Genomic DNA, 14,610 nt, shown 5'->3' on the forward strand with positions numbered 1-14,610 from the left:
TTCGTTCCTTAATTCTGGTCTTATTAATTCCCCCCACCCCTTCGTTTCAACCATGTCATTAATTGCAGCAGCAAAACTCCAGAGAAGGACTGCTCCTACAAAGGAGACGTGGTATAGATAAGGCTAGGATCTGTGATGAATTTGTGTTTCACTGAGATTCTCAAAATGGAAAAATCATTATTCCCAAGGAACAGTCCTACCCCAAAGCCTCCAGTTCTTTCAGAAACCTTAACGTTAGTTCAACATTAGACAATTAAGAAAAATGATATGCTGTTGGGGAAACCTTGCATTTTATTAAATTCCATTTACAACCCCTCCCCCAAAACAATGTATTACTTGATTTTGCTCACCTCCTCTCCTGAAAGGTAATATGCTGCGAGGAGGCCTCCAATAAATCGAATGTTGACTTCAAACACAGACACCTCTGAATTCTGTGAAAACATATGGAAAATATTCACATATACATGAGGTTTTACAGTTTAAGAATGTTTTCAATACTTCATATTTCTCCCGAACACCCTGGAGAGAATGTTCTTCCACATTCTAAGTCTTTCTCATGCAACTGCAATCTCACCTCCCATTTGTAAAATGTTACTGAATCGCCTCCATTCATTACTATCACCACAGCTTCCTAATTGCCAAAAACAATGGGCCATTTTCATGGACCTTACATATTGTGAAATTATCTAGTTATCTGATACTGTTAACTATTCTCTCCATGAAAGCCTCTACTCCTGAATTCTGGAATTAGCACTCTCTCTGCTGGTTCTTTTCTTTGTTCTAATCACTACAGTATAATGTCCATTTTTACTTGTTTCTCTCCTCATTAATTTAAAATTTTTTGTTAGTATATATAACTTAATAAACATTAGACGTGGCACCAAAAATAATGGTAGGATGATGGATTATTTCATTAATAATGTTGAGAAAACTGACTCCTAATTAAAAAATTAATTTGGATACTCATTTCATATCTATATCTATATATCTCAAAATGATTTAAAATACAGAAAAAAATCACAACAAAAAAGTACAAAATGTAACAATATATAAACTTCCTTGAGAAAGCAGGTACTTTGTAAACATAAAATAAATAGTATTGATAACAAGTGATAATAGAAAGACATGAATTTCCCCAAAATGCAAATTACCTATATGAAAAAAAATTATGAACAAAATTAAAAGGCAAACAACAAACAAAAGGAAATTTGGCATAAATATAGCAATATTAATAACCTTACTACACAGAGTCTGTATGTTTGTATTTAGATATGGACACAGATACTGCTGAGAAAAATTCTAATACATGGAAAGAAAGAATCCATAGAATATACACAATTGACCAATATAAAATTAACATTTATAATTAATGTTTTAATAAAAGTTAAAAGGGAATATATATTACCTTGAAGTCTTTCCAACCTTCAAAAGCAGAACACATCATTTGCTAACAAAAATATATTTCTCCAATATAGAATTTTTACAATTCAGTGTAATTTCTTAATAACTAACTGTCATCACACACCATCCTCAAAAGTGAAGTGCTTTATATAACTTCATATATTCCCAACATAGAGCATGATGCAGTAGACAGTCACTAAACATAGAGAGCAAGGGAAAGAGGAAGGCCTCTATCACCAGAACAATAATCTTCTAGCCAGTGTCCCTGATTTCATCTTTACCTTCATCCCGACACTCTACGTGTTCAGCATCCTATGGCTAGAACGAGCCTTTTAAATCTTAGGTCAGCTTAGGCTACTACTCTGTGCAAATCCTTACAACGACTTCTGGCTATACTCAGGGTAAAATGACTGATAAGACCCAACATAGTCAGATTCCCCACAACCTCTCTGATGTCATCTCCAACCAGTATTCCTTTGGCTCACTTTATTATTACCAAATGGGTCTACTTGCTGTTCCAGAATTGCCAAATTCATTCCTGTGTCAATCTTGACATTGTACTTTACTTGAAGGTCTCTGAACAAATGTCACCTCATCAGAAAGTTTTTCTGATCACATGATATGAAACAGTGAAATAATCCCTCATCACTAATATCCCTTCCCCTGCATTACCTCCCTGAGTAGCAGTTATCATCTGATTATAATTCTTTATTTGTAAAATTCATATATTCCCTTACAAGAGACAGAGTTTAGAGGGAGAGTAGGGAGAGAATGGGAGCTAGGCATCATTCAGAGGAGGAATGAATGAGAATCTTCCAAAATTGATGAAAACATAAATCCTCAGGCTGATGAAACATTAAGAGTCCTTTAAAGAATAATTGACACATGGTAATGAAATTACAAAACAAAGCAAAAAATAAACTATTAAAACAAAAGGGGAAAAAGAGATTATCTTTGAAAAATTAGACTGGTAGCAGACTTTTCAATAGCACAACATAAATAGGAAGACAATGAAACTGTACTTTTAAAAAGTTAAGAGAAAAATCACCATCAACCTCTAATTTTATATTCAGCTATGCTATCTATTAGGAAAGAGCCTTATGGTTTCCCTTGTGTCTCCTCTCAGAAATGTCGCCATAACGAAGAGTCCGTCAACAGCCACCCCCTGCAAAACAGCGATCCCCCACACCACTACTTCCTCCAACCCTACTTACTCTTCTTTATTGTTCTCCCCAGCACTTATCATCAACTAACATACTATACACAACTTGGAATATTCATTTTCTTTGTGAAAAATGATGTAAATGGAGCCATTTCAAAATGGAGTTAGAGCCACCATCCCAGAGAAACTGCCTTGCACGTCGTGCTCCTCAAACCTTCGGAATGTTTGAACTGGGTAAAAATAACCTCTGGACTGGGCCAAAGCAACATTATCTTACAACTGTTTGTAAAGCTGACAGGAAAGCAAACAGCCTGACTGTAAGGACTAAAAATTAAGGACATTCTTTGGAATTAGCACCACCAAGTGCATAGCTAGAGAATAACTTATTAGCACCAACAGAAATTCCTTCCTTCAAATCATGTCATTATTTCCCTTCCCTTTTTCCTAAAAACTTCTTGCTTCACCTCCTAATCAGTACATAATTTGGGTTTCTGCCTGAATCTCTGCCCTCGGACTGCCATTCTTTTCTAACTCAAATATTAACACTTATTGCCTCTCACGTTTGGCTTTTTATTTTTAAGTTAACTGTTTTTCTCCCAAAACTAGAGTATAAACTCAAGAAAGAGATAAGGCTGTTTTGTTCATCACTGTAACCACGGAGTCTAGAACAGTGTCTGTCACAGAGGAGGCATTCCATAAACTATTCATTTCTTTATTTGAAAGTTTCAAATACAAGTTGGGACCAACTAGACAATAATTATACATAAGACAAGAGCGAGATGAGCTAAGTTAAAGCGTTCTAAGATCATGTTCTTCAGAAGGAGGATAATAAAACTGATAAATTTTAAACTTTGATAAGAATACATATAAAATTTTAAGGGTAACCCCAAAATGAATGGACATGGAAAGTAAACTAGTAAAGGGAAAAAAATGAAGCAATTTAATCCAAAATAAAGACAGAAAATAAATGCAAATGAAAAGTATAGTAATAATATAGGTAGTTAAACAAAAGATGGAAGCCCCAAGTCCAAATATATGTTATAATAAATGCAAATACTTCAAAGTTAACAGTTAAAACACTCCAAGCACGATAAAAATAACAAAAATCCAAATACTACCATATGTATAACAAACAGCTAAAACATATGACACAGTAGGGGTAAAAGTAAAGGGATACAACTGTGCTGATTGTTAAGCTCTCTTTTCTCAGGTTCAAATCCATCCTTCTGCACCCTACTCTGGTACACTGCAATTGGAACTCTGCAAATGCATTTCTCATTTGCCAGCTGGCTGCCTCGCAGGCCAGGCAAATAGGTTTATTAAGACAATACAAGACTAGAGGAAGGAGAAGGGACTTAGTCCTTCCAATTTACCTCTAGTTTCTGACAGCACCAAACCAGCCATGGCTCTTCACCCTCGCAATGGCAGGTGGTTCCAGGTTCGTTCTCCTGCCACACATACTCATACACATTCTCCAAATCAACTTCACCGTGGCCCTTCGTGATACCAGCACTGGCTAGGTAGCCCCTCCTCAGAGGTCTGAGTCCCAGCTCTGAGAGCCCTTCTCAGAGCTCCTAAGGTACCAGAAACAGACTCCCAGGCTACTAAATTTTAACTGTCCCAATCTCTTCACACTGTTCTCACACGCCCAGGAGTGATAGCTGTTTACTGTAGTTACTACCACTTATGATATCGCGATGTTTTTGCCTTTTCAGTTCCCCATTATTTGGTTAACGATTCAAAACATTAAATCCTCTAATTAAAATAAACGGTATAGTTCTAGTCCTGATAGAGCCAACTGATACAATGATATACTACAAATTATTAGGCATAATAAAGCTGCCACATTAGTGAACAGGAGTATTTGAGATTGTATAGATGCCAATTCTCTCCAAATTAATTTATAAATTGAATGCAATCTTCATCAAAATTTCAACAATATTCCAGAGCTTAAAAGAACAAAGAGCTGAGAATTAAGATAATTTCCTAGTAGAACATGATGGGATATCAAGATTCAAATATAGATATCAGGCTTCTTATAAAAATATTGTAGTTAAGTCAGTTTAAAAATAATGTAGGGATAGGGCCAGTTGAGTGGCTCAGTTGGTTAAGAGCTCACTCAAGAGTGTGAGCTCTGAGCAACAGGGTCACCAGTTCGATTCTCAGCCCGAGCTGAGCTGCCGCTGAGCTGCCAACAGGTGGCAGGCTGGCCCAGCTAAAAACAAACAAAAATAATGCAGGGATAAAGAAAAAAAAAGCCAATAGAAAAGCATGGACTAATATGACTAATGTAGCATGTATAAATAGTGGGGAAATAAATGTGCTAGGATTGATAATGCCTATCTCACTCTACATAAAAAAATCAATTCCACATGGATTAAAAACCTAAATGCAAAAGCAAACATTTAGAATTAAATATAGTAATATATTCATGACTTTGGGGGAGGGCCTTCTGAAGATACAGGAAGTAAAACGTCTAAGTGCTACACAGCCAAAAAGGAAAAAAAGACTCAGCCTCCCTGTACAAAAAGGTTGAGCCACATAATGAAGATCTACTCAACAGTAATAGCACACAAGCAAAAATGGGGTAACCAACTCCCCAGAAGTGTTCTTAAAGAACAGTCACCTCTCTTTCCTGTCGCCCTTCCTCTGGTCTGCAACTGGAAGGTTTATCCACCTTACCCTGGGGAACCATCCTGTACCATGAGGCTGAGGCTACACACTGAAGGTGACAGAGCAACAAGACAAAGGACCCTACGCATTCAAGTGATCAAGCAGCTACCCACACCTGCCCTCAACTGTTTTTCTCTGCACTTCATTTTGATGAAAGAGAAATAAATAGCTATCTTGTTTAAGCTCTTTTATATTAAGTTTTCTGTCACTCAGAGCCAAACCTAAACCTGACAGTAAAAATTGGTCTATCTGAAATGTGTCTGAAATGTTAGAATAATATAAAAGAAAGTAATCAGTTGTTATCTAGTTAGCATCAGGAAAGACATCAGAGAAGAAGTAATTATGGATTTAAATCACAATTTGAATGCTGCAGAGGCTGCCAAAGAGTAAAACACGGAGAGAAGTGGCTTCTGACTGCAGTCAGGGGAACAGAAAGCACAAATATCATGAAAGATGATATGAACATGGCAAAAGAGTCCACACATCTTCTAGGTGAAGACTGGTAACAATGAAAATAATTGCTACCGTTTACTGAGCTCTTTATATGTACCAGATTACCTCAAATGATCCTCACAATATTGCAATGGGATAGCAATTTCATGACAGGTTGAGAAAGAATAAGGAACTTCCCCAAGGCACACAGCTAGAATGTAGCTGTGCTGGGCTTCAAACCTAAGCAGCGCCACTTAACAACTGTGCCAAAGTGCTGGAAAGACAGGCACAGGCCTGATTAGGAAGGCTCATCAAAGCTCTGCCAAATCACTAAATCTTTAAATAATAAAATAAAATAAAAATAATAAAGCACTTATTATTTATAAAATAGTTTATGCTTTACTGATATTTCTAGTTCAATGTGTTTTTCCCCCTAACTATTATCTTAACACATTGCTTCAAATGATAAGGGCAAGGAAAGTAAAAGGAAGATAGTGAGAAAGTGTGTGCATTTTATGCAAATATTAAGTAACAACTAATAATCCTAAAAGAAGAAATGGAATTTGGGAATTCCTTAAACTACTGGTATAATGCGCACATCTATTCTGGTTAGACACTGTGTCTTTTCATACTCAGTCAAAGAAATGATCAGTTGTATACTCACCACACTGAAATCAAGGTTGTCTTTAATCCATTTTTGCCCATCTCGGAATTCATCATGAAGTCCCATGATATAAAGGGTATCCAAAGCATCTACTATGGTAGCACCCATTTGTGAACTTCCTATATTTGGAGGGGAAAAATTGTCATTAAAAAGATGCCCTTCATATAAGGTCTGTTATGACCTTATATGTTTATATATAAAAAGTAAATCAAAGTAGGAATATGAGAACTAAAAAGAATATCCAACATGGTTTACTTTTCCATAAGAATAGATAATATACATTGTTTAATATATTTTCATAAAGATGACACATTGACAACTAATAGGAAGACAAAGGAAGACTAAAATTATAACCCTCCTTAATTTTCTTCCTCATCAGAATATGAAATATCTATGTACTTAACTGAGATAGGTTTAAAAAAAAGGATTAATTTAAGAAATGGGAAAGCTGGTTGAAGACAACAAGCTGTCATAAGACAACCATGCTTTTCTAGTGCAAATTCATAGAAAGGGCAAAAAGTATATTTAAAAATAATAATAAAAGTACAACTAGGCTAGATAACCATATGGAACAGACTTTAATAATACTCAGTAATCAAAAAGCAGGTTGATCGTACTGAAAAAGGAAGCCATAAAACAAAAGATGAGTAGAGAAAATCAAAACAATAAGATCTACCATCTTGAAGACAGAGAAAATCTCGATCTTATAGGAAATGTTTCAGTGAGGAAGGAACTAATTCCTCAAAGTTAGCTGATACCAAAACTAGATACTGTCAACACATAACAAGAAAATAGGCCAATCTTACTAATGATGTAACTGTAAAAATCCTGCATAAAATAATAGCAAACAAACCTAGTAATGTAGTAAAAGAATAAATAACAGGAAACAAGTGGGTCCTCCTCAACCCCAGGGATGCAATTATTATTTCTCTCTTCTGAGAATGAAAATCACCCACACAGCTTACTATCTACATTAACATGACTAGACTATTAGACTGTCTTCATCAAGAGTTGATTGTTCTAGGAGTCTCTTGCTCAGCATGATAAAAATTGCAAGATAATTTTATTGTTCATTTTAGGAACTTCCTCAAAGACTCATCAAGTCTTCAACAGAAAGCATCAAATGATGTCTTAGACCCCAAAACTCAGAACTCTTTGCCTCCAAATTCTCTGCTTAAAAATCCTAAACTATTATATCATGATCCTTATCCAATCATAACCAAACATCCTCCAACTGAAAAGCCCATCTTACACCAGATTTTAAATCTCAATAAATATCTCAATTTTTCCTTCCCCGTCTGACAGGCTACTAAAGCTCTGGGGAGGTAGTGGTCTACCTTACCACAGCAAGCATTAAACTCAGCTTTGTCTTACCAACAAGCTATCTTGGTGATATATTAGGAGTTAGCATTCAACATTACTTTTCTTTCTTTTCTTTCCTTCATTCTTCCATTCCTTTCTCTACTGGATAAATAGTGTTTTCTTCTGATGATTTAAAACTATACAAACTTGTTCTTATAATGGTTGTCCTTAACTTACATCACATTTTCTTGTTCCTGTGCTCCTAATAATTTCGTCAATTTATCGATATGTATATCTTCCCACTAACAAGTACTCTAGCACACTCTGATAAATTCTTTGGTGTTCTCCTCACTCAGTTCTTTTCATGTTGATATTAACTAAAATGTTTGTTCTGGGTTATTACAGACATACTTTCCTTTTACTTTTCTTTTTCCTCAGCTTTTTTAAGGTAACAAAAACTTTATCAAGCCATTGAAACACCTACATAGCCCCATGTCTTGCATAATCACTTAAATATGTATCTTATTATTTTAGTATTTTATACAAAATATTTATCATGTTTATTTTAAATCCTTAAGAGTACCTGTTTTTATTCTCATTTCAATGTTTATAGGTAGTTATGCTCCTCAGTTCTCTAGTTATTTCTATTGTCTTGTAAGTGCAAGTTCCTCTAAGGTGCTGGCTGACTTACTCGGAAATGGAAAAAGGCCTGACCAGCCTATTCCGTACCAACTCTGGTTAACTGCTCAACAAGAGCCCACAGCAGAGACAGACAAAACTGGAATTAACTGGCTATCACTGTGACTGTTTACCTAGGTGATTCAAGATTTCAACTGAAAACAATTAAAAGGTCTAAAACTACCCTTGGGTCAAAGAAGAAGTAAAACATGACATTGCAAAATATATGAAACAGTCAAAAGAATTTTTACGAGAACATAAAGCAAAAAGCAGTTCTCAGAGAAAAACTCATAACTTACATATTTTACAGTATTTAATAAGAACAAATGAAAATAACTGAATTCACAACATTCTAAGAAGAAAAAAATGATAAACTTGACCAAAAAGGTAGAAAATCAGAAAAGCCAAAAATAAAAATTAATGAACTAGAAATTAATAAAGAAAACTGTCAAATAATAAATTCAAAAGATAATTCCATGAAAATAATTATACAATGAATCTACCACTAACCAATTTTAAAAAACTAGTCAAGGGAATACTCAAATACAAAATAAGAAATGAGACTGCATTAACAAAAGATGCAGAGGAAATTCAGAAAGCTATAAAAAGCCTATGTTAGTTATAGCATCCCAATAAATTTGAAAAAATGAGTGGAAATGATGATTTTCTAAGAAAATATACATATATTATTTTGACGTATGAAAGAAGAAACAGAAGAGCTAAACAAACAGACCAAGAAACAGGAAACAAAGTTCTCAAAAGCTACCTACTATAAAAGTACCATACTCTGGAAGTTTCATAGAATAAATTCTACTTTAATTTTAAGGATGATTAATTCCTACATAAACTTACATAGAACATAGGAAAGTAGAGCTTAAGGTTCAATTTATGAATCTGCATGTCACTGAGGCAAAAATCTAACTTAGTAAGAAAAACAAAACTGCAATCTGATCTCACTGTGAGCATCATGGAAAAATTCAGGAGAATCCCTGAGCCATATGGTAAGTTTATGTTTAACCTCATGAGAGGCGGACATACTTCTCTCCAGGGTGCACCACTTTATACTTCCAGCAGCAATGTCTGAGAGTTCTAGTTGCTCTACCTTCCTTGTCAATATTGGTATTGTCTGTCTTTTAATTTTAGTCATTCTAAGGGGGTTTAGAGGATATTAAACTGTGGTTTGAATTTTAATTTCCCTGATGACTGACGTGCTTTACTGGCTATTCATATACCTTCTTTGGTATATAAATTGTTTATATATATTAGATATACATCCTTACATACATACTATCACAAATATTTCCTCCAAGTCTTGTGGCTTGCCTTTTTATTTTCTTAATGTCTTTTGGAGAGCAGGAATTTTTAATTTTCATTAAGTACAATTTACCCATCTTTTTTCTTTTATGGTTTATGCTATCTGTATTCTAAAATTTCTTTGCTTACCTCAAGTCAAGGTCACCAAGATTTTCTTGAATGCTTTTTACTGGAAGTTTTATACTTTTGGCTTTTATGTTTAAATCTATGATCCATTTCAAGTTAATTTTTGTGTACAATGTTGAAGAGTCAAAGTTCATTACTTTTCTACATGAATACATAGTTAATCCAGCACAATTTATTGGAAAGACTATCCTTTTACCCACTGAATTACCTAAGCACCTTTGTTGAAAGTCAATTAACCATGTATGTGCAGTTTTATTTCTATTCTTTTCCACTGATCTCTATGTCTATCTTTATGCTAAAACCATACTGTCCTCATTACTACAGCTTTACAGTAAATCTTAAAATCAGGTAATACAAATCCTTCAACATTGTTCTTTTTAAAAAAATTATTCTGAGTATTGCACATTTTCATATGATGTTAGAGTCAGCCTATCATTTATACAAAAAAAATCATTTTTATTGTGATTGCTTTAAGTCTAAATAAGAATTTTAAGAAAATTGACATTTCAACAATATTGAGTACAATAGCCCCCACTTATCCATGGGAGTATGTTCCAAGACCCCTAGTGGATGCCTGAAACCGTGGATAGTACTGAACTCTGTATATATTGTTTTTTCCTATGCATACATACCTATAATAAAAGTTTAATTTACAAACTAGGCATAGTAAGAGATTAACAGCAATAACTAATAATAAAATAGAACAACTATAACAACATACTGTAATAAAAATTATGTGAATGGCTTTGAGGCCGTTATTAAGTAAAATAAGGGTGACCTGAATACAAGCACTGCGACAGTCAATCTGATAATCAAGACTGCTACTAAATGACTAAGGGGCAGGGAGCGTACAGACTCTAGTGGCAGCTGGAAAAATTAGTATCAGTGCTAACTTACGTCCTGCAACGTTTTCCTCTCCCCACTCACCAGCTCCGGGGTGAGCCCTACCTGGGCAAAACCAAACAAATATATCCCATCCTTCTGGGTATAGCAAACCCAATTAGAGCGACAAGAAACAATGAGTCTTTCAATCAGATTTCTAAGAAACCCAAGTGCTCTCTTTTTTACAGAAATGGTCGTTTGAAAATGGGAAGCTTCCAGCTGTGGCAGCCATCCTGCCGAGAAGCCAGCCTGAAGGTGCCAACACACAGAGGAAAATGGAGGAAAGAGATAAAGAAAAGGGCTAAGCTGCAATTTGATCTACTCTAGGACTTCATTGAACTGATTAAATTTCCCTTTTTAGTTAACCAATTTTCTGTTCTCTGCGCATGAAGAATCCTCTGATACCAACGACTAGATAGATGTCAGAAGAACACTGATTTCCGTTACCATTGAAAAGAATTGTTTAGTAATCAAACTCAGAAAAAAGAACGGAACATGTTTTAAGCTGTTAAGCTGTTTTCCATATAATCTAGAATATTGCAAGTAAAGGGTCAATACTCGCCTGTTATGTTCTTACAGTAATAGACTAGACTTTTAAAGTTCCTTCCAACGCTAAGATTCTGATTCTGTAAAGGTATACTGATCTGGGATGTCAAATGAGACCCTCAGAATTACTATCCCTCTCTTAGACTCCTATTCAAACAAAAGTTAAAAAAAAAATAAAAAATTAAAGATTAAAAAATTCCCAAATCATACTAACAAGAATATGAGATACAGAAAAAGAACAGAGTAAGTAGGAAACAAGGTCTTAAATTTTGTTTACTAATCCTTTAATAATCAAACTGCAGGTCTAGAAACATAAGACAAAACAAACAATAAAGGATCCATTCTTATCTGGCTGGAAAAAAATTGTAACCAACTCAAAAATATTAATAAAATATATAAGCACCTAATTTTGACTACTGAAAGTTCTGCATGTTGCATTTTCACTTTGTCTATCATTTTACTATAATTTTCTTCTGAAAATGGATTTTTCCTGTGAGCTCATATTCATTTTTCTTCTATCTCGAAGGATTTCTGAAGCAGTACAGAATAGCGGTTAGAAGCATGGCTCCTGGCACTAGAATGCCTAAATTCAAATCCTGGCTCCATAATTTACTGTATGACTTTGGGAAAGTTCATTGACCCTAACTGTGCTTTGATTTCCTCATATAAATTGGGAACTATAATAAGTACCTGCATCAAAAGGCTGCTGTTAGTACTAAATAAGTTCAATTCATATAAATCTCTGAAATCAGTCCTTGGCATAGGCTGCTGTAACAAAATACCATGGACTAAGATGCTTAAACAACGGAAATTTATTTTCTCATAGTTCTGGAGATTAGAAGTCCAAGGTCAAGGCTCTAGGTTTTGGTGAAGGCTTTCTTCTTGTCCACCTTGTCACTTCGTCCTCACATTGCCTTTCCCTGGTGTATGTGCAAGGGGAGAGAGCGCTTGCTCGGGTGGCTCTGTCTCTTAAGAGGAAGAGATTAGGGCCCCTCACTTAACGACTTCATTTAACCATAATTACCTCCTACAGGCTCTATCTCCAAATACAGTCACACTGGGGTTAGAGCTTCAACATATGAATCTGTGAGGGACACAACTCAGTCCACAGCAGCATCAACTATATAAACACTGTTCATGTTTTTATTACTGACGTTTATACGACTATTGTTCTAGAGGAAAATAAAGTCTGATTCACAAACTGAATTACAGAATCTAAAGCGAATAACTGACCTCACGTCAGATGGGTAGCAAAGAAAATAAAACTTTTTATTGGACTATATATTTAACGGCTATTCATATGCATAAGGATCCCTGTGAAATGGAGGACCACTGGGAAAATCTTGCTTCTGTACCCAGTTAACTCAGAATGAAAGGGCTCATTTTGTAGACTCTCCCTTTCCAACTCTAACCTCCTTTGACTCCTATGATCTCACAAATAACTCTAAGTTTACCCAGTAAATTCACTTAAGTGCTCATAATGACCAGCTGGCAAGAACCCACCTGGCAATAATCTGAACCTCCCATGCCCAGTCATCCTTCACCAACCTACCCAAAGAGGGATCTACAGAGTTTACATTTGAAGAAGTCTGACAAAATTACCAGAAATTAAAACTGCCTTTCATTCTTTAAAAACAAAAAAAAAACTATTATTTTTAAAAAGAAAAAACATTAAGTCAAAATTTCTCCATTAGGATTTTAACAAAATTACATGCAGTTAAGAAAGAAAAAGTCCTTTTGCTCACTTAAGGAAAAGACTTGTATTGACTTTTAAGAAATGAAATCTTTCAAGTTACATGAAAGCTTATTTGTCTTCTGAATTTAAATTCAGCAAACAATCTTTCCTTACACAGTTACTACAACAATCAAATGAAGTAATTTATGTTATTTATGTAGTACCTTGCCTAGGACCAGCATCTATTTGATAAATGTTAATACACTAAATGATCTGAGACTAAGTGTTCTTAAAAAAAATAAGTAGAAAATTAATATCCAATTCTTATTTTCAGTATACATTTATACTCCAATCCTTTAAAAGGGTTCATAGTTTACCACTAAATTTAATATAAAGGAACATTTACTAGAAAAGAGGCTCTAATTTTAATTAACCGTTAAATATAATGGCTTTTACTTCACTAATGTCTCACACTGGCATCCACAAAGCAATGGGAAATTTTCTGCTGAGGAAATAGACTTTATTTCATTAAGTGATCGCTGCTAAATTAAATGTCATATAATGAGATCTCTGGTGTCTCATAATTTAAAAAATTTTTTTAATTATAACATAAATTTTAAAAATGTTTTTCCATTATTCCTCCATCCCAACATCTTTCAAACCTAGGAGAAATTACCTTTTCAGTTATTTTCTTTTTTACAAAAAACAATCAAGCAAAAAAACAAATTATAAGAGAAATCATAGCATTAGAAAAATTCTTCCATAGTTTCACACTCAAATAAAAATGCTATTATTTAGGGCCGACCGAGTGGCGCGATGGTTAAGAACTCGCTTGGGATGCCAGAGGGCCCCGGTTCGGATCCCTCATATGAGAGCCAGTGACACTGCCCTCCACAGCTAAGATGCTGAACAACAGCTCAACCTGGAGCTGGGCTGCCGTGAGTCGCCGGCGACGGCGTAGGCTGCAGCCCCTGTGGCAGTGGGTTGCCATGGGCTACCGTGTGTAGCCAGCAGCCAGCGTGAGCGGCCAGCAGCCGCAGTGAGTGGCATCCAGAAGCCGGCGACTGATCTGCCTCGCCTGGGAAGAGAGCAATGATGGTGCCAACTTGGGCCAGTGAAGCAACGTCCTCCACAACTGGATTGAGGAACAAAAGGACAGCAACTTGTCTGTTCCCCTTCCCCCAATTCCCCAGCACTGTTCCCATCCCCCCCAATTCCCCAATAAAAATCTTTAAAAAAAAATGCTATTATTTAGATTAGTAAGGGGTAGGTACGATATACTTAAAGTTAACTGCATTGCATCTGACTAGTTTATGAGGTATTCTTACCCCATTAATATTTTCTTGCCTTCATCTATCAGTATTTAAAAGATATCCATCACATCAACAAGGATTTAAACTGGAGGGAAGAAGTGAAGACTATAAAGAACAGCTTAATAATTCTTAAAACTTATCCTTGGTCTAAATTAAAGTTAGTTAAGTAAGTTAACTTACTCTTTGAAACTGAGAGGTTTAACAAATGGACAGAATTCAACAGAGGCAGAAAGTTAGACAGAACTCAAGCCAAATACAGCTCTTCCCCAGACCTCCGTGCACACCCATATGCTTAATGTCTCCCTTCTACCTGCGAATGTACAACATAACCCACCCAATTTGCCAAACAAATCACCTTGGCCATGTTAAGTTGTTTTATATACAGGCATACCTTGTCTTATTGTGCTCGCCTTACTGTGCTTCACAGGTGCTGCATTTTGTA

The 14,610-nt window shown here is 35.3% G+C and overlaps 1 protein-coding gene across 1 annotated transcript in view; it reads right to left on the reverse strand.

Moving 5' to 3' along the window:
* Positions 1-332: 332 nt before the first annotated feature.
* The window catches only part of LOC109392801 (mannosyl-oligosaccharide 1,2-alpha-mannosidase IB), a 41,997-nt gene continuing 27,719 nt past the window's right edge, over positions 333-14,610 (reverse strand). The window contains exons 4-5 of the mRNA XM_019661450.1: positions 6,333-6,451; positions 333-431 (exon numbers count right to left, since the gene is read on the reverse strand). Of these exons, the coding sequence (XP_019516995.1) occupies positions 333-431; positions 6,333-6,451 (218 nt within the window). The remainder of the gene's footprint in view (positions 432-6,332; positions 6,452-14,610) is intronic.

The sequence above is a fragment of the Hipposideros armiger genome, unplaced genomic scaffold (genome assembly GCF_001890085.2).
Source record: "Hipposideros armiger isolate ML-2016 unplaced genomic scaffold, ASM189008v1 scaffold_349, whole genome shotgun sequence".
In the NCBI taxonomy this organism is placed as follows: Eukaryota; Metazoa; Chordata; class Mammalia; order Chiroptera; family Hipposideridae; genus Hipposideros; species Hipposideros armiger.